At 41.4% G+C, this 23,896-nt stretch overlaps 1 protein-coding gene across 1 annotated transcript in view; it reads left to right on the top strand.

Annotated features, from left to right (window-relative positions):
• The first annotated feature begins 703 nt into the window (after positions 1 to 703).
• The window catches only part of THBS4 (thrombospondin 4), a 58,051-nt gene continuing 34,858 nt past the window's right edge, over positions 704 to 23,896 (top strand). Inside the window, exons 1-4 of the mRNA XM_020998458.1 lie at positions 704 to 1,071; positions 4,676 to 4,879; positions 19,310 to 19,557; positions 22,413 to 22,521. Of these exons, the coding sequence (XP_020854117.1) occupies positions 984 to 1,071; positions 4,676 to 4,879; positions 19,310 to 19,557; positions 22,413 to 22,521 (649 nt within the window). The 5' untranslated portion in view covers positions 704 to 983. The remainder of the gene's footprint in view (positions 1,072 to 4,675; positions 4,880 to 19,309; positions 19,558 to 22,412; positions 22,522 to 23,896) is intronic.

A 23,896-nucleotide genomic window follows, 5' to 3' on the forward strand; every position in this document is an offset into this window, starting at 1 on the left:
AGTATTTGTACAAAGAAATGACACTCAGCTCTGTGGTCAGGAAGAAGCTTCCTGAACTGACCACCAAAATTAGGAAATCCGAAGGGCACGTTTCATTCAAGCCCTTCAGCTTCCTATTCATCCTTTTATAGTGGGAAAGGACAATTAGGAAGTCAATAGGACAGGCACTAAGAAAGTACCAAGTGTGGAGAGAGGCAAGGAGAGCCCAGGCTGGTCAGAGTCTATCGGCTGTGTCAGTTTCTCTCTCCTCTCTTATTTTCTATCCTTCCCCCTTCTCCCTCCCCCTCCCCCCCAAAAACCCCTTGTCCTAGTCTCCCCTTTCCTGCTTTCTTTCCTCATTCTGTTTTTTCACTTAATTTCCTCTTTCTCTCTCTCTCCTTCCCTGACACCACCCTCTCTCTGCCCCCTGTTTCTTCATTCATTTCCCATGTCTGTCCGTTCTCCCTCTTCTCTAGGTCCCTCTTCCATTCTTTCCTGGTAGCGTGTCTCTCCTGCTTCCCAGAACCCGTCTGCCTTCTTCACTTTCCCGCTCAATGCCCTCCCTGGTCTCTGGCCCCCATTTTGCCTCTGGACTCTTCCTGGGGTCCATCCAGACCCGCCCTGCCCGCCCAGCCCGCCCCAGCGCCTCCCAACCGGTGAAAAGATAGTCACAGCCAAGGGGGCTGCAACCCGCTTCGGTCCCTCCCCCACCGCCTGGCCAGGGGCAGCCCCGAGCATAAACAGCCCCGTTAGATGCTGAGCCCCAGTCAGAGAGCGCCCGTCTGGCCGGCCCTAGACGTGCCACCCGCTGAGCTTCTATCTCCTCGACTGGAGGGGCTGAACTGCACAGGGGACAGCACCGGGCAGGGCACAGCCCAATTCTGAGCATCGTCCACCTGAGCTGCTCCAAGACCGACACACGTACCTACACTCACAAGCAGAACAACTGGGCTGCTGTGCCCTCTGCTCTCCTCACTAGCCAACAAAATCAGAAAAAAAGCACTATGTTGACCACACGCAAAGCTGCCTTCCTCTTCCTGCACATCTTCCTCCAGTCCTGGCCAGGCTTTGGAGCCCAGGCTGCACCTCAAGGTAAGTAGGCTCAGGAACAGTCCCTGGGCTGGGGCTGGGCTGAGAGCTTGCCACTGAACTAGGAGTGGGTTGTGACTGACAGGCAGATAGATATAAGATCAAGTCACTCTATTCTAAAGCTTGCCACGCTACCATGTAATTGAGCCCTGGAAAGTAACTCTTATTCCTCTTAATTCCTGATTCTCCATCTCTTCTATCTCCCTTAAGTAAAAGTTTAAAAAGATGATACTAGCAGCAACAATCATGTAATCAAAATTATGTCTAAGAAGCAACAATCACAAAATCAAAATTATGTGTAAGATCCGTAAGGTCCTGTCCATCTCTAAAATTCTATCTCAAAATGTGACTATGAAATAATCACACATTCCTGCAATGGGAAGGTGTTCGTTTCATGGTAAGGGGTAGGGAGCAGGGGTAGGAATACTAAATTGGGGGTGGGGACAGTATGAAAACACCTGGCATTTTCCTCAAAAGTTTTATTTAAAAAGTTTGTAGATCTTCTGAGATATGGCATGCCCCTGAGAAATGCTCTCCACGATAGCCATACCCATTAATCCCTCCAAAGCGTCCTCTCCTCTCTTATTTGTCTGCTGCCAGCTTCTGTCTCCTCCCCTGGGTGAGCAAAGTGAACCCTGAAGCTTGTCTGGGATTTGAAAGCTGCTGAAGAATAGGTCCTCTTTTCCCTTTGTGGGGAGATAACAATATTCAGTGGCAACTCTGAAAAGTCAGACCTCAAACCCTTTTGTTATATAAGTATGAAGTAGGTGAAGAGCTCTTTAAGAAAATTAATATAAGGCTCAATAAGATAGAATTACTTAAGTAGGAAGAGCTAATAGGAAGTGTTATGTCCTATCCAGCCATGGCCTTCATTTGTTTGAAGTTGGTGCCAGGCTTAGATCATTACTGTACTGAGAAAATAAAACAGAAGGGGAAAAAAAGACAACATAAATTTTAAGGGAAAGCTTCTTTATTCATCAGCAGGTCTCAGAATATCCATATTTCCAAAACGAAGTCAGTAGCATCTATATTCAGAGTTCTTTAGCCCTCCAATAACCAGGACATTCCTGTAGTCATCTATTTAAATGCAAGTTTTCAGCATATTGCTCTGCTCCATTCCAGCCTAGGCAACCAGAAGTTGTGGTTTAAGGGTGCACTGGACCTCTGCCTTAGTGTTTGGAAAACCTATTTGAAATGTTCCGTAGCTTGGATTCTTCGAGACCTGAGCTTCTGAGTGAGGAAGCTTTCCTCCTTACATAACTCAAAAGAGATTTTATTACTGCAGAAGTCATTTGGCAGGTCACAAGTGATATTTTGAGACACGTTTATATTTTTCTTGTTTGAAAGTTTATGAATTCTCTATCCGAATAGGCACTGTTTAGGCGGCCCTTACTCCTTTTGACAAAACAAGGGAAAGATTATTTTATGGAGACTTAAATAAAGCCTATAAAACTTGAAATGAAAAATTGGTAATTATCTGCTTAATTTGATCAGTGTAGACTCTCAAGTGCCAAACAGATTTGTTTATCTGAAGTTTCCTATTTACAGTTGAATAAATTTATCAGGTTCCTTCCAGCTCTGAAAATGATGAAAATGTGAAACTAGAAAGTTCCTTTTCCCTCTGAGCTTTCTAGAAATACGCAACGTAATTCACAACGTTGAATTCACTTGGGAGCAGAGATTTTGCCTCTAACCCAGAAGGTAGTGCTTACCTTGAGGACTAACCTCAGCAATGGAATAAATGTACAGGGGTTCATTTCCTCTTCAAAACACTAGGGGTGCTCAGCAGTGATTAATCACCACCATGCCCCCATAAGAGAAGAAAATTCAGTGGTGCACATGAAGGGAACTGACGTTTTTGCCCAAGGTAAGTCACAGAAGGGACCTTGGCGAAAAGCAAGAACATAAATCAAATGTGTTTAGTTTTGAGGGTGATCCTTGAACTTTAAGATTACAGAGACTCTTTTTGGAAAATGGAACCTCCTGTAGTGAAGTTTTAAACAGTATTGCCTTGTTCTCCCTCGACTCTACAGGTGGAAGTTTCAAAATTCCATTCCTCCCCAGGTTTAAAGATTCCATTCCCTTTTTCTGAAACCCATTAGGTAGCAGCCTTCGTGTTCTGGCCAAAATTCCCTCACACCACACAGAGAACAAATTCGAGGCACCTGGGTCTGGATGTGAATTGCCACTCATGCACTAAACAGTATGTGTTTCCTTACTCTGTCAAAGCACTGTTGGTTTTCAGTGCATATCCTATCAACCCATTTGAAATCTGATGTTTTCTTGGTCTCCTAAAAAAATAATTGGGCTGAGATTCTCAAGAGAGTAGGTTTTTTAAAGGGACCAAGAGAAGTTGTCCAATGCTACTTCTGCAACTTATGCTGTTTCCTCCTGCTACGTGGTCCATGCACATACTTGGCTCAATAACACACCTCAGTCGTTGAAAGTAAGTGCTATCGTCTGGTTCCATTTAAGGTCAGGCACACTCGGAATTGGAGACAACTAATGGCTCACCTTTGGTGTGCAATCTATCTGTAGAGTCTCTACTGCCTCACTAGATGGATGGGCTGTTTTCTCCAGTACTTTAAGGATCATAGATTTTTGAGCTAGAAGGGACCTTAAAAGCCATTTAATCCAACTCTCTCATTTAATAAAGAAACTGAGGACTAGTGACGTGAAGGCATTTGTTCAGGATTCAAACCCAGGTCCTCTGGCTCCAAGCCTAGAACCCTTTCCACTACTCTGCCTCCCAGGTCCCTAAGGTTCCTTCCTTTTCAACTCTGAGCTCAAGCTTGGGCGAGATTTGTGGTCTCATCAGGATTGGTAGTCCCTTCACCAATACAGATCTCAACCCCCCTCCGCACCTTGGTTAAACAGTCCTCACGAGTAGCTGTCCTCTCCCCAAGTTGGCGCTGGGTAGTGGTGAGTCCCTCCAAACTTAGCCCTAGGACTGAATTCCAGGCTTTTCCCCTCCTTCCAAAGCCTTTGCCCCGAGCCACCTCCACTCCAAGGCGGCATTAAAGTGAGGCTTTAGTGAAGGGTCGGTCACTGTGGACATAAAATTAACTCCTTCATACCCAGTATATGTAAATGACCCCACAGCAGCAGTAGCATTCTTTGGGCCAGGGCAAGAATGATCGGTAAAGGTTATGTTCTACCCATAGTTGCTCTTTTCTCCCTCTTCACTTCTTTGTCTGTAGTCCCTAAGCAGGGGCCAGTGTTCTGTGTTTCTCAGGTCAGTCCTGTCTCCCCTCTTTGCTATTGCTGCTGCTACTGGTCCATACTTCCATAATGCCTCTCAGGGCGCTGTTGCTGAGACACCACTGTGGGCAGGAAGGACCTGTGAAAGTTTTCCAGGGGGGGATTACCCGACTGGTCTAATGCATTACATTACCATACCGTTATTTTATAAAACAACGCTAGCGATTCAGCCTTGTAATAGGACTCATTATTTACTCTGGGCAAGTGAGCAAAGAGCTAATTGTTACAGGGTCACCCAGTATCTGGCCCCAAAGCACAGTAGTGAAAGGTTGGGTTTCATTCTGCAGGAACGTTCCTGCTCACGGGTTAACGCACTGTTTAATTTTCCCCTGTTGCTTTTTTACAGTCTTCGATCTCCTTTCGTCTACAAACCAAAAACTGGTTACAAGTTTCCTGAAACCAATCCTAATGGATCCCACCCTGAATGAGTTCTATGTGATTGCAACCTTTAAGCTTCAGACAAAAAGTTCTGCCACCATATTTGGCCTTTACTCTTCATCAGATAATAGCAAGTATTTTGAATTTACAGTGATGGGACGATTAAACAAAGGTAAGCATGAGGGGAGGCTGAAGGGGGGGGAGGGGAATCACTCCTTAAAAAAATATTCCTTTTCCCAGGAGGAAGATTATATTGCTTACGATTTTCTTCTCACCCCAGGTTCATTTAATCTCTTCATTGAGGCCAATTTTTCCTAATGCACATTTGTAGGACATGGCTTCACAGAACTAGAACTGGAAGGGGCCTTAGAAGTCACCTACTTAAACCCCCTCATTTCCCAATGAGGCAACCAAGTCTAGGAAGGTTAGGGACTTGCTTAAGGTCAATCACAGAAGTAGCAAACAGCAAAGGCAGGGTTTGAACTCTGATCTTCTGACAGCTAGGGGGAGCAGTGGATAAAATGCCAGCTCGAGTTCAAATTCAACCTCAGACACTTATAGCTGTGTGACCCTAGGTAAGTCACTTAATTCTGTTTGCCTAAGTTTCCTTATCTGTAAAATGAGCTAAAGAAGGGAATGACATCCCAAATGGGGTCACAAAGAGTCAGGCACAACTGAAAAACAACTTCTGACTCCAAATCCTCTTTTCTATGTTGCCTCCCTCTCCTTGGCGAGAGGTGAAAAGGAGGAGGAAGGCAGAAATGTTTCCCATTATACAGAGATGCCATGTGACTATCACATTCGCTTGTTGCCCTGGGGGCTCAATCCCAAAGGACAGAGCTATAGAGACCGATAGTGGGTTATAGACAAAGCCACCCAGAAGAGAGATTTTGTGCTCCTCTAAAAGTGAGTGGTTTAACAGTCCCTCTTCTCCCAGGAGCTGAGTAGTTCCAGTAACCTGGAAACAGCATTTCTCCCTCCACCCCACCATGGACACACACAGACACACACATGCACACGCGCACACACACACACACACACACACACACACACACTTCCCACTTTCCACCTCCACACTAAGGGAACTTCTTCCTTTCTCCTCCTCCTCATCCATATAGATGAGCGACAAGCACCTTCCTGGGCTTGAAGAAGAAAGCAAATCTCAAACCAAGGATTTGTGCTGATTATCTCAAGACCCACTTGCTTGATAAAGTAAACGCACCCAATCAGGCAACATTTTTCTCAGTTTGTTTTTTGGCTGTCAAAGACAGATGCTCCAAGCACTCCTGAATGGCTCCCAAAGAAACTAGGAACCTGATTTCCTTTTTCTTCTTCCTACTTCACCCCCTAGGACTACACATGTTTCTGATTACTAGGGAATGTGACAGATATGTGTATGCTCTGCCTTACACACATAAATAAAGACAAAATTTGTCTGGTTGACCTTGATGAGATTTGACACTTTATTTTGATTTACCTTTATAGTATAGATATTGCCGGTGTTATAGACTCTTTTATAGTCATGGCTGAATGATTTATTCCTTAAGCTTGGGAAAGTAAAATAATTAAGTAACCATCAGAGGACCTTATGGTGATTACCATGTTTGAGGTGAAAAAGGAAGTGGATCTGGGTTAATTTCTTTCAGTGATTTAATTCCAAGATCCTGTCTCTCCCTTTTTCTTTCTACACACACCTCATGACTCCAGTACTTCAAGGATTTTTGGTTCCATTGGTGTGCGCACACACACACATACACACAAACACACACACACCCCCTTTCATGCATAGTACACCAGGATGATTTTTCCATCTTCTTTATTCATCCCTTCTCTCTTCTTCTAAATCCCACTTTTGGTAAAATAGTGTTAAGGACAATAGGGGAGGGAAGATAGGAAACTTGGGGACATGGTCATAATTAGTGGTCAGGAACCATCCCAATTCCTTTTTTCTCTATCTTAAGTAGCAAGTAGAAGATAATTTAGTTCATTCTGCTGCCTCAGACCAACATACAAGAGTTAGGACTCCAGTCAAGTGCGGGGAGCCCTGGTAGAGTAACTCCATTCTCAGTGCCAGACCATTTGGCCTAGAGGAGAGGAAAGAATGCTGGATTTGAAATCAGGAGACCTGAGTTCAATTTCTGGCTCTGTGGCCTTAAGCCAATCACATTACTCATCTAGGCCTCAGTTTCCTCATCTGTAAGAAGAGTGGATTAAATAAGATGAGCTCTCAGGCCATTTCCAGCTTTACAGCTATGATCCTGTGCAGGCAGGAAGGAATTTTTCTTCTCATTATATACATATAGCCTAAAGGGACAATGGGAAAAGTGGAATCTCAGGAGCAGAAATCACAGGTCCTGAGTTCAAATCTCAGCTCAGCTATTTACTCCATGTGTGACCTTGAACAGGTTGCTTCACCTTTTTGGAGAGGCCTCAGCTTTCTCATTTGTAATCAAGCAGTTGAACTGGATCGTTACTCTTGTCCTTTCCAGTCTGCCTGTGGTCGGCAGACTTTGATAGGTTTCTGTGCTAGAGGGAAGGTGAGGTTTTGCTCACTGGTCCCACATCCTGTCCCTCCTCCCGTTGCCCCATTACAGGCCACCCACAAATACAAAAGTGGCAGGTTTACCTTCTATACCATTCCAAACTGAATTGTTATACTCCATGGAACTGAATTGGAATTTTCTTAAGAAAAAAAGTCATTGTAAATCTGATTTATGTGGAACTGGGAAGGTGCATACTTCATCCCCTAAACTCATATGAAGCCTTCACATTACCCCCTTGAGATTTTCAGTCACATGGATAGAGAAAAGTCCTGAATGGCCACCACTGGCCCTCTATGCCTCAGCACAGTCCCCAGTGTTTCCCTCCCTCACTACCTCCCTCCTTCTCTTCCCTTTTTCTTCCTTCCTCTGTGGTTCTCATTCCAAAGCTCTAAAGAGAATGACTTCTGTTATGATTCTAAGTAGAAAACTAGCACGTCTTTTCTTGGTCCTTTCCGCTGAAAATCAAGTGACTATTAGTATAAACATTCTGCCCATGCCATCAGATTAATCCATGGAGTAGAGAGAGTCAGAAGCGTTGTGACAGCTATGAAATGAGTTACATCTGAGGAATGTTAGAGATTTAACTGAGTGAAATGAAACAGGATATGATTAGGAAACTCTTAAATGGGAGACCTGGACCAGGCTATCTAAACACAATCTTAGCCTGATGCTTTTTTTTGTCAAAATAAAAGCATACTACAGGCCTGTGGAAATTGTCAACCAAGTCTAAGAGCCCAGAAGTAAATAGATGTGGCATAAGAGATGCATTAAATATTTTGTAATATTTTGGGGGAGGTTCCATGAGCTATTTATGTTAACATGTTTACCGAAAGGATCTGGGCCTGACACGACAGGTGCAATAATACCAATTACTAATCCTTAACCAATTACTGAAAGTTAGCATTGAGTGTATTAGAGGGGAGGCATATGCTGTAGTCCTGCTATTCGCTCCCTTGGTCAAATTACACCAAGAATACTCTGCCCAGTTCTGAGCACATTTTAAACATGTTATCTTATTTTTATGGATGCCATTTATTTTTACATTACATTCGTTTCTGCATATGCCCCTTCCCTACCCAGTAAGCTAGCCCTTGTAACAAAGATTTTTTTAAAAAAAGATGTAAAAGTAGTTCAATAAAAGTAACTAATATAGGCACCGGGTCTGACAGTCCTGTAATGTTCCACACCTGTCATTCTCCATGTGTATGATGAAAGGAATTAGGTCAATATAAATTTCCCAACTCTTCTTTAGGGCCAAATTTGATCACTTTAATTATATAGCATTTGGTTTTATCTTTATTCTTCCATCTACATTGTTCTAGTCATGATGTATATTGTTTTCCTGGTTCTATAGATTTTACTCTGCATCAGTTCACATATCTTCCTATACTTTTCTGAATTCTTCATAATTCTTGTTTCTTATGTCCCAGTAATATTCCATTCCATTCCCATTTCCCAGTTGATGGGCACCAACTTTGCTCTCAGTTCTTTCTGAGCACTGCATTTTAAGAGAGACTGACAAAATTGAAGGCATCTAAAAGAAAGTAACTCCTATGGCAAAATGTCTGGGTAGGCATACAAACTATGATTTCAGTGGTATAGGGAATTCCCAGGTGAGGGAGCTCCCAGTGCCAATGCAAGTCAGCACTTTCTCTGCAATTTATAGTGTTAGAATTACCTAGAGAACTAAGAGACAGATTAAGTGACTTGTCCAGGTTCGCATTTTTTTTTGTTTGTTGTCCTCAATCAAAGAGGACCAAAATGACATCATGATGTTGGGGGTCAATGTACAATATGTCCAAACGTGGCTGATCACATCAACACAAGCTCAGAAGGCTCTACCACAGGTTGGGCACAAATAGTCCATATGAACATTTGAGAAGGAGATGTCTCTCAATTTGCACATTTCATGTTTCTTTTGTACTATTGCAATTCTACTTTGCTCATAGAGCACAGTGCCTTCTTTAAATGCAGGCACACCATGCTGAACAGTCTTGTGCCAGTGTCTTCCATGTCTCACAACGGATACCAAAATTCTTCAGAGAGATCTAAGGTGCATCTCAACTCTCCCAGGCTTACATAGCCAGTATGTGTTAGGAGTAGGACTTGAATCCAGATTCTCCTGCCTTCAAGGCTGTCTTTCTCTTTATTACACAATAGTTCCTCTGTCTGGAAATGATGTAATTTGAGGAACAGTTTGTGGAAGTAGGAATATTTAGCCTAGAGAAGAGACTTGGATGGAACCTAGTACAATAACTGTCAAATATTTAAAAGGCTTTCATGTGAAAGACACTTAGTCAATGTGATTTCATGGGAAAAAAAATAGGAGCAATAGGTGATAGTCAAAGGAGAGCAGATATTGGTTCAATCTAGTAAAAGACTTATTAACTATTCAAGTTTTCCCAAAATGGTATGAGATCACTAATATCTCTGTACTGAGAGTGTCTAAGCAGAAGCTATATGACCACATATGTGGCAAGGATGTGGGAGAAGGGAGTCCTAGATAGATTGGGAGGTTTCTCTAGATCAAAAGTATGTCATGAACCCTTTTGGAAGTCTGAAGAAGCTTATGGACCCCTTCTTGGAATCATGTTTTTGAATACATAAAATAAAATACTTACATATGTATATTTGTATATGTATTTGCAAAAGAAGTAGATTATATCGAAATAGAGTTTATCAAACTATTAAAAGCTCTACATTCACTGATCCCCTGAAATCTATCCACAGTGCTCTGGGGAGTTCATGGCCCCTAGGTTAAAAACCACTGATGTAGATAATCTACCTCTGAAGTCTGCAGAACCTTTAATATTCTACCCTTCTGTGATTTAGTTCACTCTGCTTTTGCTTAATGAGCTTTGTACATGCTCTAGAAAACTCCATTTCCAATTCTAACTCTGCATTCATCCCTCATTATAATCTTCACCTAGACTGTAGGCCCTAAAAAACAAAGTGATAATGATAAGCCTCATTTTCATGTTGTGTAAAATGCATTAATTAGTCATCACAAACATAAAGTATCATACTTATCTGAAATACTACTTCCCATATTTCCTTTGCATATGTTTTATTTTGATTATGCATATTTATATTACATAGCACTTACATCTGTTCAAACTACTCTAAGTGATATCTTTTTAATGCACAGGATTTTTATAATTTAACATAGCTGGAAGATTAACACAATTTTCAGGAATATAAATTTGGTCATTTTCCACTTATGTTTGTTTGCAAGGCATAAAAATTGCCAAGGCAGAGCATGGGGGATGTAGCAAATTCAAACAAGAAAATCCATTGCAAGGGGTAAGAAAAGCACCTTTTAAAAACATATTGTTGTTGAGTTATTTCAGTCATGGCTGACTCTCTATGACCCCATTTGGGATTTTCTTGGCAGAAATACTGAAATATAGGTTGCCATTTCCTTCTCCAGCTTATTTGACCGATGAGGAAACTGAGGCAAAGAGGATTAAGTGACTTGCCACTAAAGTGTCTAAGGGCACATTCAAACTCAAGTCCTCTTGATTCTAGGACTGGCACTTTATCCACTGTGCCGCCCAGGTGCCCTATTTAAAACACACATTGGTCCTCAATGAGGAAAAACACAAGTGTACAGTGATGATAAATGTGAAGATGATAATGCTCACGCCATTGCGGAGGAACATGAGTCAGATGTCAAGCAGAACACCAAATGCCTGCCTGAGGGTGCTATCTAAAGACCAGAGCTTTCTGAATTCCTTTTGTCCAGGGGCTCTCTTTTGCCTTTCTTCATACCCTCAAATACTTGGCACAGTGCCTAGAACATAGATTCAGTTGTGTCCAACTCTTCATGACCTCATGGACCATAGCACACCAGGAACATAGTAGGCACTCAAAAAATGCTGGGTTGATTGATTGACTGTCCAAACAGATAAAACATTATTCTCTTATAATGCAGCCAGTTCCCTGGAGCTGGTCTATACTGTTCTCTTACTTTGACATTCTATGTCTTTTCATTAATTTCTTAGAGGGACTCTTGGTACACCCTTCGTAATATATTCATTTATAGATTTTCTAACTCTTATCCTGATCATCTGCATACATGTCTTAACCCCACCCCCAATCGATTATAAACTCGAGGGTAGCCACTGTATAATTTTTCACTGTCATATCCCCAGTGCTTAGCACAGTGTCCTGCATATAGTAAGTGCTTCATAAATGTTTGTTCAGTTGAACTGTTGTCATAAAATTAGCCCTAGGATTCACAGCTATGTACAGATACTAAGCTTTTAGGGGCTGAAAGTTATTAAATAAGTAAACCAATAGAAACTTTTAAAATTATGTTTTATTTATATTTATATATAATAATTATAAGAGTGGAGGAGGGCATGCTCTCATCCACGTAAGTCCTTACTTTAAATTGGCACTAGGAGGTTTTCTGGAGTATCTATTCAGAGAGCTCTATCTGGGTAAACCACCAGATAACTTTCCAAGCTGTGAACTGTCAGCCCAGGTAACTGAAATGGCCCAAGCAGTACCTATCCACAACCAGGTTCTGACTGTCTTTGCACATGTGTGGATGGGATCTGATTCTGGAGCTTTCCTTTTAATGCAGCCTGGGTTTTTGCTTAGAGATACAAATGATTATAATAATATATTAATCTCTCATGGCTCAGCCCCCATCCCACTGAGATTCTAATCTCCTTTCCAAGTTTAAGTGACCTGAAAAAATTATATAAGAGGTCACTCCTATATAAATAACAGTCTATTTTTACAAAAGGAGAATTAAAACTAAGTATAGAGTTTGGAGTCCAGAGAAGCAGGGCCACTCCTTGGCAGAATCTGAAATTTCCCAGATTCCTGATAATGAAATTAACAATGTTAGCTTTAACATGATGGAATGGTGGACAACCACAACTCCCAGTGAGGTCTGAAATCTTACCTCCACCCTCACAGACTTCTGATCCTGGTGTTTCTATGCCCAAACTAATGCCTTTTTAGGGAAACAACTCTCAATACCCTAGTCTCAAAGTCTTATGGAGAAAGAGGGAAAAAAATCACCCTACAGCCATCTTGCTCCTGGCTGGTAAATCAAGGAAGAACTTTCATCTCTAGTTCATTGCTTCCCTAGGCTGATCACCAGATGTTTTCACAGTCTCAACACCGGAGATTCCAAGGTTGGGTGCAGCCTCTAGCTTCTCCCAAGGATTGCTGCAAGGTTGGGAAGCAAGATGCCCCCAAAAAGCCAAAAAAGGGACCATAACTCAAAGCCAAAAAAAGTACTCCATGCTTAAAACCCTCTCTCTTCTCCCTCCCTCCCACAAGCTCAGGACTCCCCAGGATTTTTTTACTCACAGTTCAACATCAGAATAACCTTAGGCAATTACTTTTAGGTTTAAATATCCCAGGGAATTCAGCTCCACATTTCTTTTTTTCTCTAGAACCTAGCAATGGTAGAAAAATGCAAAGAAAAAGCAAGATCTGGCCAAGTAGTGGTATTTAAAAACAGTAGTGACGATGACAGCTAATATTTATTTTGTGTTTTAAGGATTGCAAAGCACGTTTCATATATTCTCTCATTTGATAAATCAGAGCTGATACATGAATCCTCTAGTTTACAGTTTCATAGACTACAATTATGGCTATATAATCACTGGATGATAAATTTAGAGCTGGACAAGCTATTATAGGTCATCTGGTACAACTCTGTCATTTTACATGTGAGGAAACTGAGGTCCAGAGTAGTCAAGCAACTTACCCAAGGGCACATGGGTAGTAAGTGGCAGAGCCAGAATTAAAACTCAGGCTGCCTGACTCCAAATTCAGCATTCTTTCCAATGTACTATTTCCTGGCATCCAGTATTAAGAAGATATTTCTGTGGTATCCTTATGATACAGATAAAAGTATATTATAATGTGTAATTAAAATTTATTACTATAATAATAACCACAATTTATATAGCACTTAAGGTTTATAAAGTGCTTTTCCATACATTATTTTATCTGATCCTTATTCTTATGAACCTGCAAATTACATCTTCCTACTGGCTGAGTGTGAGCAGCTGTAAATTGTTGCACAAATTGGTCGGTAAGGAATCAAAACAAAGGAAGTGAGAGCTGACTAACCCACAGCTGAAGAAACACGCTTGTACCCAGTACCTGTTTTGCAAATCGTGGCGTCCCTTGAGTGAAGACCGGGGTTTGGGGTGGGGTGGAACAAGGAAAAGGGTTCCAGGTCTTCTGTGGATAGCATTCATTTGGTTCCACTACTTCCAAAGGGGTAGAAACCATTCTGGTCCACCCTCTGTTGATTTCTCCAGTTGTTTTACCCCTCTGTTCCCCCTCTCAAAGGGCTGATCCGTCTGTTATTAGGTCTAGTGTCCCAGAAGAGCAGTCAGCAATGAATAATAAGGCTTCAGATTAGGGAATCCCATTTCCTGTTCAGACTTCCTTCAGGAGCCCATGGATATCTGTTGGGATGAGGTGGGACCAAGTGGAAAATCAGAAAGGGAGAGAAGGGAAGAGGGAGAAGAATTTCTTATTCTTCCCTTCCCCCCAACCCCCCACCACTGTGGTTGATGACTCTGGAGAGCCATCTTTCATAATGAAGAATTTTTAAAAAGAGAGAGTTCAGCAAAACTAACCAACATATCAACTGAATCTAACAATAGGCGTCATGTTCCACACCAGAGTCCTGCAGCTCTGCAAAGAAGTGAAGATGTATTCTCATATCCCTTCTTTGGGGCCATGCTCGGTCATTATAATAACACAGTGTTTGGTTTTGATGTGCTGTTATTCTTTCTGCTTGGATTGTTGGAGTGGTTATGTATTTAGTTTCCTAGTTCTGCTTACTTTACTTCGCATTAATTCATAGTAAGTCTTCTGGAGTGAGGGGTTCAAAATGGTTAACTAGGTGAGTTTCTTAACTGATGAATTTGTGTTACTTGAAAGGCACTGATTGGATAGGCCTAGACATTGTTTTGTATGGACTTAAACAAAGGAACAATTTTCCTCTTAAAGTAAGTCTTGATCTATCTTGTTGTAAAGATCATTCGACTTAGTGTCAGAAGACAAGAATTTAAATCTTGGTTCTACCATTGTATGTATGTATGATCTCGGGCAAATCATGTAATCTCCTTGAGCTTCTGTTTCTTCATCTATAAAATCGAGATAATAATGTCTACCCTAATGGCCTTATAGTATTGTTGTAAGAATCAAATGAAAATGATGGTTGTGAATTGCTATTAATAGTATAGTAAAGTCAGCTATTAATATCACTCAAAGAGAGATAATATCTTAGAGTTTCATATAGCTAAAAGGGACCTCAGAGTTACACAGTATGAAATCTACCAAAGCTTGAATTCTATTTACACTAATGCTTGTCCAGTCTCTGCTTATAGATCTCTAGAGGTGGGAAACTCATTACATCCCAAGGCAGCCCATTTGTCTTAGCCATGAACAGGTTGTACCCTTTTAATAGAATGTAAGTTTCTCAAGGGCAAGTTCTATCAGAAATTTTTTTAAAGGAATGGGTGTATATCCTTGACCAAAAGGCAAGATCAAGCATGAGGGAGGAAATGAGCCATTTTACTAAGAATGTTTATCACAAAAATGGCATCTTACCCCAGGATAGGAACAGGTCATGACAACTACCCCCACTGAGAGTGTTTGAAGGTGGAATGGCTATGTGGCCTAGTCAAGGAGAGTATGTAGTTATGAATTGTCTCATCGTTGGCCAGGTTATGAACCTGGGTTCTTTGACACTGAAACTTGTAGGGGTATTGTACAAATTAACTGACGTAAACTAGTATTAATAAAGGCTGTATTGAGTCTGGAAGGAGATCTCCAGTGGCTCCTGTTGCCTCTAGGATGAAATATAAATTTTTCTGTATGGCATTTAAAGCCTTTCACAACCTGGGCCTACTCTGCCTTTCCAGACTTTTTATATGTTACTCTCCTCCTCCCAGACATACTGGCTTATTTCCCATTCCGAGCCCTCCCAGGATAGCACCAGGGCTTCTGCTGAAGGAGTGAAGGGCCAGGTGGACCCTTCCCTCTGGTTGTTTTCTCAAGAACTACCACAGGGACAAAATTTTGGCAGCTTCTAGCTGTCTTCTAGGCCTGCTTGCCTAAGGAGGGTAGAGTGACCCTTTGAAGGACTTTCTTGGTGTCAGTGCATTTGATTTAACTGTCTGATGCTGAGCTCATGTTACCCATATTATATAAAAACTCAGCACATTTCCTTTGGAATTTTTGGAATGGACTTCTGCAAAGAATGTGAATATGAGTGACCTCCTGAAGTCGGTTGCAGTGTAAGAGTATGCCAGAGACCATGCCCAGTAATTGCATAAAGAGAAATGACATTTGGAAAAAAATATCCTATTATATTGGCAACTTTTTTTAGCCCAACTATGCATATGAATTTGTAACAGAATTCGTTTCTCAACATAATATTTTAATATGAAATATCAATGTTAATAGAAATAATTTTTTGAATTTAAAAAAATTACATAGCAAAAAATAAAAAAGATTCCAGCAGGGCTGTAGCTTCTGTCCTGGTCACAGTCCATCAGGCCAGATAGGATCTGGGTTCTTATCACAGTCAAATTGCCTCTGTGAACATAGATACTATTCTTCAACTGCATTGTCTGGCTTCAGCGTAAAGCCATACTGAGCAATGTATCTGACAGTCCTGAGAATGGAAAGTGACCTTGCTTGAGTCTCCCTGGATGACTGGGTTGTACAGTACCAGCCAATGGATGCCTGTTATTCCTTGGAAGAAAGCATTGCAGCTTATACATAGTTTAAGTACTCAGCAATGTGGCCACACAGGAGCTTCCTGGTACAGACTCAAGTAGGCATGTGCTGATTATTTTTATTACCACCATATGTCATGGGATCTTGGTGGTGTTTTCTCTCTCTGGGCCACATAATGTGTCCTCAAGTCCACGTTAGCTAGGCCCCATACCTGAAGACCAGGCAGCTTGCTTGCTCTTGAGGCTCTGAGGACTGAAACTGCTTTATTTAAACTTTGTTTCTACCCCAGCACTTAACACAGTTCTTTATACACAGCAGACACTTAAAGCCTTGTTGAATGAACTTTTTGAGAAAAATAAAAAGTGAACAAATATGGCAAATGTCAAAGAATAATTCAATTCGAACTTTTATTAAGGGTCTGCTACGTGTAATCTATAGACAGCAAGGCAGCTTAATGGATAGAGTACTGTACTTAAAGTCAGGAAGGCCTAAGTTCAAATCTCTGCCTCTGAAACTTACTAACTGTGTGACCCTGGGCAAGTCACTTAACTTCTGTCTGCCTCAGTTTCCTCATCTATAAAATTGGAATGATAGCATTTACTTCCCAGCACTGTTGTGAGGACAAAACTCAATAATAAATATGTAACATTTTGCAAACTTTGAAGTGCTGAATCACTGTTAGCTATGATTATTGTGCTAGGTGCTGGGAGGTAGAAAGAAAGGGAGGGAAGAAAGCAGGCAGGCATGCTTTGTACTCAAGTTGTTCACAGCCTTTTTGATGGAAAGAATCATGTATATAAACAATTATCATACAAGTTAAGATGGGGCAAATGTACGGGTGAATTTAAAACAAGAAGAATAAGAGATTTGAGGATGGAAGCTTCACCTGCAGCCGAGAGAAAATCGGAGAAGGCTTTGCGGAGGAGACAGCGTCTAAATTGGGTTTTGACAGCTGGATATGTGGCGTTAGTCCATACCCAGTTTGGGAAAAATCATGCTGCAATTGCACTGAAGTGGGAGGAAGAAAGACATGACCAGCAAACAGGAGCTCAGTATGACTGACACATGGACTGAATGAAGAGTAAAGGGGGAAAGAAAGTTACAAAAGCAGATTGAAGCAAGATTATAGAAAGCATTGAATGCCAGAGTAAGGACTTAATAGTCCATTCTTTAAGTTATAGGATCATAGATTGAAGGGACCTTAGAAGTCAACTTGTCCTGCCCCTTAATTTTACAAAGATGGAAACTGAGGCCCAGAGAAGGCAAAATGATTTATCCAAGGTCACCTAGTGAGTGGCAAAGCTTGGGGATACAAACCCAGATTCTCAAAGATTTTTGAGTGGTAGACTGACCTGATCAGTTTTGTGCATTAGACAGATTACTTTGGGAATGGTACTAAAGGTAGGATGGACAGAGGAGAGACTGGAGGCACAGAGACAAGTCAGCAGATTACTTCTGTTGTCCAGAAGATAAAGAACATGGTCTGAGCTGGGATGGTGACAGCGTGAATAGAGAACAGGAATGGGAGGAATTGTGGAGGTAGAATCCACAAGACTTGGCAGCTGGTTCAACATGAAAGGTGAGGGGAAAGGAAGGACACCAAGATGACGCCAAAGTTTGGAGCCTGGGTGACTGAGGAGATAGTGGCACCATTGATAGAAACAAGGTAGTTTGGAACCAGGCAGGTTTGGGGAGTGGGAATAAAACTTCCAATTGTGTACCTGCTGAATTTGGGGCACCACTGGGCACCTCAGGGACAGCTGCCCAGGAGGCATTTGGAAAAACAGAACTGGAGCTTTGGCAAAAATTTTGAGATAAAATTCTGTAGTGAAAACTGTCAGTCTTGTGTGAACTGATACAAAGTGAAGTAAGCAGAACCAGGAAAACAATATGTCCAACGGCTACAACAATCTAACTGGAAAGACCAAAAAAAAAAAAAGGCCAAAACTAAAAGCTGAAGAGTTAGAATGACCAGGTTTGCTCTGAAGAACGCATGAGAAAAGGTACTTCTCTTCTTTATGGAGATGGTGGGCAATGGGTGTGGAACACAGAATGTTAGATTTCGCTGAAATGTTGGTTTTGCTGAACTACCTTTTTTCCCTCTTTCCTTTTTATCTTTTGTTATAAAGGATGACTAACCAAGTATGGGCAGGAGGAGTAGCCAGAAGAAAACAAAAAAAGTACAGAAAGGCTCACAAACAAACAGAGCAGTTTTGTTACTACTTTGTAAAATTTGATATATGTCTATTCCTTTAAAAATAAACTGTATGCAATGAAAGTTCTATTTCTTATACAATCTTCTTTTCTGTTCTTTGCATATTGAAATGTAATTTATGGTTGTTAATTTCCCAATAAAAATAAGAAAATGTAATTGTTTTTTAAAAAGGAAGTGAAAGTGATGTTAAAGACAAGATCTATCATGAAAAAAATTTAGAAAGTTCTATCAGTAGGTGGAATTTGGCTTAAACTGTATCATGAAAGAGCAAAAAAACATGAAATGGGTTATAAAATGATATTATGGAAAATCAACAGGTACTTACAAAATACTTCCTACATGCCTAGATCTGTATTCAGCGGATTGGAAGGTATAAAGAAATAGAAGACTTAGCCCCTTCCCAATTTACAGCCTCATTAGATTGGAGGTGGGGCAAGGAGTAGTGAATTTATTTTATTTTGAAATTGTTTTATTAGGAACTTAACTATATCTTAATTTTGATATGCAAAGGACAAAAAAAGGGATTGTATATGAAACCATGAATTTCTGTTACGTACAGTTTTTAAGTTCATAATAAATTTGACATGTAGTAACAAAGTTGCCCTGTTTGTGTCTTCTTTTGGACTTTGTTTTCCTCTACACTTTTTTCATGTTTCACATACAATTTTATTGATATTATTTGTTTCTATATTGTCTTAATTTCCAGATTTTTGATGTTTTATTGACAGTCTTTCCTTACTTTTTGGGGGGAATCATTTCTTTCACTACCCACACTACCTCCTGCATAGAAAACTTCCTTTGTAATAAATAAGTATAATCAAGCAAAAAACAAAACAAAACAAAATACTACAAGGTCTGAAAATGCATGCCTCATTCTCCACCTCAGTTCCATCATTTCTCTGCCAAGAGGTGGAGGCATTCTTCTGCCTTCTAAAATCATACAATTTCATTAGACTTAACAGGTTGTTGGCTTGTGGATGGGCTTTTTGGTTGAATATAGGAGGATAACCAATGTCCCTGTGATCCCTCCGTCTCTGACTGATGCAGGAGCATTACCCTGGATACTCTCTCTTACTTCTCTTCGCCATCATTAACTTCTGCTTTGTTCCAGCCATCCTCCGTTACCTAAAAGCTGATGGGAAGATACACCTGGTGGTCTTCAACAACATCCAGCTGGCTGATGGCAAGCGCCACAGGATGCTCCTTCGACTGAGCAAGTTTCAGCGAGGGTCCAGCTCTGTGGAGCTCTACTTGGATTGTAACCAGGTGGACATCATCCAAGATCTCCCCAGGGTATTCTCGGGGCTCTTTCACAGTTCTGAGCCTGTTGAACTAAGGACATTCCAGCGGAAAGCACAGGTAAGTAGAGCAGCCTTTGTTCCTTCAAAGGTGGATTCATGAGCTGACACCACACCACAGTAATTTGTCCATGGATTTCATGTATCACCAACCAAACACAAAGAGCTAAAAAAAAAAACCTTAGTAAATGTAGTGACAGTTGAGATTCTAACTTCTAACAGGGAGGAAGCTCCCAAGATCTACTTTACAGTATCTTTTCCAATTGACTACATAACCTTTGTATTATACATAGTACTGAATTTGGATCCAGGGGATCTGGATTCAAATTTGACTCTGCCATTTACTACCTGTGTGATTGTGATCAAATCACCTTTTCTCTCTGGGCCTCAGTTTCTTCACATAACCATAACCATATAAGAGGAAATTGTCTGCAAACAGTTCTATGTATAAATTCTGAGAGAGAGAAAGAAAGAGAGAGAAAGAGAGAGAAAGAGAGAGAGAGAGAGAGAAGAGAGAGAGAGAGAGAGAGAGAGAGAGGTAACAATCTCTCACTTTTTTTATCTTTCAACTTTGCTTTGGCTAATTTTTACTTTGCATTAAATATGGGTAGAAATAAAGGCTTTATATAGATCTTGCATGGTTACAGAGATACACAGAAGACCTCTGAGGTGCTGTGCAGTCCTACAGCTGTGTTCCTGTGATTCTTTGACCTGTGGGCTGTCCATTTACAAAGACAACAAAAAATTCCAATTCTGCCACTTATAGTGACATGTGTAACTGGGTGGATTTTGCACAGTGACTAACTGTCTAGCTGTCTATCTCTCTTGGACAAAAATCACTTAACCTCTTTGTGCCTCAGTTTAATTATCTGTAAAAATTAGTTGGTAAGACTAGATGATCTTCTCCTATAATCTTATGACCCAGCATAAAAATTATTACTCTTACTCTGCAGTCAAATATATTCTTGAGCAATAGAAGACAATTTTCAGGGAAAACTCCAAGAAAGTTTAAATGCAGAGACTCTGAATAGACAATGTCTACCTGTATGAAGAAGCTCAGGAACATGGGGACTGTAGGAAATTAATCTTCATTCAAAATCCTAGGATGAGTCAAACCATTTAACCTAGATGTCAATAACTATATCATTGAGGAAATCTGAGGTCAATGTCCACCTGTCTAAAGATGTCAACATTCCTTGAAGTCAGGAGTTAGGAATGGAAAGGGAGACCCTCATGAATATTCTTCCTAGAAAACTGAATTTCTACAGGATTTCTTTACTCAACTGCCTTCTGAAGGAGGTGTCCTCCAAACCACCAGAGCATCCTTGTCTCTTAGCAGAAGCACAATAATGCCTCTGTCTGTTATTCTATAAACCTCCTCCATTAAACATGTAGGCAGCATAAAAGAATAAAACTAGTATAACCCTTGAGACTCTCACAGCATGAAAGACCCACGTACAGTTTGGACGATTCTTTACATCTCTGGCTCATAAACCCACCCAGAAAACTCAGGGAAAATTCATGCATGGTACTTCCCCACATCCCCAGTCAAACTGAGCTCAGTTCTCCATTTGCAAATTGATGGTTCACAATATTAAAGAAGGAAAGCTTTATCGAAAGACCAAAGAAAACAAAATGGGAAGGAAAAAAATCTTTGAGAAATGAAAGGAAATAGCCTGTTAAATAACTCTCTCCCAAAAATCTATTTCAAATTCTTAGTCACTTTCAGTCCCCAATATGCAGGTTTCTTTAGCTCAGTGGTTCCCAGGAGTTCTTACGCAGTGCTGCCTAGGTTGTTACTTTTGCATTTCCCCGTAGTCCCCAGCAGGGCAGCTAGGTGGTGCCATAGTGCACAGAGTGAAGGGCCTGGAGGAAGAAAGAGGAGTTCAAATCTAACACTTACTAGCAGTGTGACCCTGGCCAAGTTACTTAGCCTTGTATGTCTCAGTTTCCTCATCTGTAAAATGAGCTGGAGAAGGAAATGGCAAACCACTCCAGTATCTTTGCCAAGAAAAGGCCAAAAATGGGGTCATGGAGAGTTAGAAACAACTGAATGGCAGTAACATAGTCCCCAACAGGTATATATATACCCAACATAGTATCTAAAACTGGAAGGGGCCTTGGTGGTCATCTAGGCCAATCTCCCTCATTTTGCAGGTGAAGAAACTGAGGCCAGAGAGGCTAGGTGATGATCAAGTTCACATAGGAAGTGAATATAGCCAAGTCAGGATTTGAACCCAGATCCTATGACTCCAAATGTTTGCATTGCACAATCTTCCTCTCAATCAAAGCTCCTCCTACGTAGTTATTTAGTTCTGATTGTTCTAATGATTCAAGTTTCTATAGTTCTTAATTGTTTAACAAAGTGATTTTGGCATTCTTTGCTACAAGCAAAAGCTCCCTAGGTGGGAATAGGAAGATAGAGTTGAAAATGAAGGAGATGTCATCTCAGCTGATCCTTACCAAAGCCGCATTAGGTAGCTGCTATTATCAGCTTCATTTTACAGTTGAGGAAACTGAGTCAGAGTGATTAAGCAACATGTTCAGGAGCGCATGTAACTAGTCAATGAATCCAGGTCCTCTAGACTCTGACTCCACTGCTCCTTCCACTGCACCACGTTCCCTTCCCTAGGAGGAAGCTCCTCTTATTTCCCTGCAAAGATTCTGGGCATGGGCCCTCACTCACACTGTCCAAATCCTTAAAGCCTCCTCTTTCACTGGATGGGAAACCCCAGGCATTTTCCCTGGTGTGCCCATCTTTACAGCCACGGTGGCATGTTCTCTGAAACACTTCTCCTGCCCACGAGATGAGGCTCTAATCACGGCCTGTGGTCACTGGGCTACCACATCATGACCGAGTATGGCTTCTCTTTGAATTATGCCAGAAATCAATGACATGATTGTTTCCTCTGCCAGGATACCTTGGAAGAACTGAAACTGGTTGTGAGAGGCTCACTGTTCCAGGTGGCCAGCCTCCAAGAATGCTTCCTCCATCAAAGTGACCACGTGCCCTCCACAAGCTCAGGTATGCCCCCTCCCCAGTCTGTGGAGTCACCCCAGGCATGGGTGGGAAGGTGCACTAGAGATGCTCCAGTCCAGTCACAGCCTCACAAGGCAAGCTATTCCAACTGCTCATTCTCTCTAACCACTACATAGCCAATCAGTTGACAAACCTTGCATTTCTGCCTCTAAACATCTCTTGAATCTGTCCTCTTCTCTTCACTCCCAATGCCACCAGCGAAATTCAGGCCCTTATCACCTCTCATCTATGTTATTTCTATGCCTTCAAACCCAAATCACTCTGGCTCTAACCGATTGGACAATAATAGGCCCCAGCCCAAGCCTTACTTGCTCTTTGTTTGCAAGTTTTGTTGGCTCAGAGTGAGTGTAAATAGCAACTGTTTCTGTTCTGGCCAGAAACCCTGAAGGTCTTCCCCTCCCAGATCGATTCTTTTATGAAGGCAAGCTTGGCCATCTTTTGCCTTGATTTTTACCTAGCCTTAAATCACTGAATGGGTGTTGCCTCAGATGAACCTAGACCTGGGAAAGACCTTACCTTAAAAAGACCAAGGTCTCCTACCGCTTCCAGTGCCATCTCCAGTCATCCTGATCTATATCTTGCCACTGGACCCAGGTGGATGCAAAGGAGAAAGTGAGGCTAGTGACTTTACATAGCCCTCCCTCACTTAAAACCAATTCACTTGCAATTCAAGTCATCATCCTCCTGATGTCATTGTCCTCTTCAAGGAGGAAGGATGGAGGGACAGCTAGGTGGAGCAATGGATAGAGCATGGGCCCTGGAGTCAGGAGGACCTGAGTTCAAATCTAGCTTCAGACCAAACACTTGATACTTACTAGCTGTGTGACCCTGGGCAAGTCACTTAACCTCAATTGCCTAAAAAAAAAAAAAGGAAGGATGGATGGACAACAACAAACAAATAATAAAAACAACAACCTCTTAATTGGATCCCCTGCCTCAAGGCTCTCACATCCTTCACACTTAACTTACCTCAATCCTATGTCTCTGATCATGTAACTCATCTATTCATTGAGTTCCACTGGCTTCTTACTGCCTCCAAGTACAAAATATAAACTCCTCTGTTTGGCTTCATTGCCCCAAACTAACTTTACAGGATCATTGGGTATGGCTACCCCTCCTTCCCTCTTCAATTGAGCCCAACTGGCCTTCTCTCTTTATCTCATACACAATACTCCCATCTCCCACCTCTGCGTCTTTGCCATAGGGCACTGCTCCAAACTACCTTGCAGTGAACTCCTTTATATTTATTCACTTTATGTTTACGCCATGTATGTTTGAAATTGCTGCCAGAAGTAGCTAGGTGTCACAGGGGTAGAGCGCTGGGCTTAATGACCAGAAGACCTGAATTCAAACCCTGCCT

The sequence above is a fragment of the Phascolarctos cinereus genome, unplaced genomic scaffold (assembly GCF_003287225.1).
Source record: "Phascolarctos cinereus isolate Bilbo 61053 unplaced genomic scaffold, phaCin_HiC Scaffold_4;HRSCAF=312, whole genome shotgun sequence".
Taxonomy (NCBI): domain Eukaryota; kingdom Metazoa; phylum Chordata; class Mammalia; order Diprotodontia; family Phascolarctidae; genus Phascolarctos; species Phascolarctos cinereus.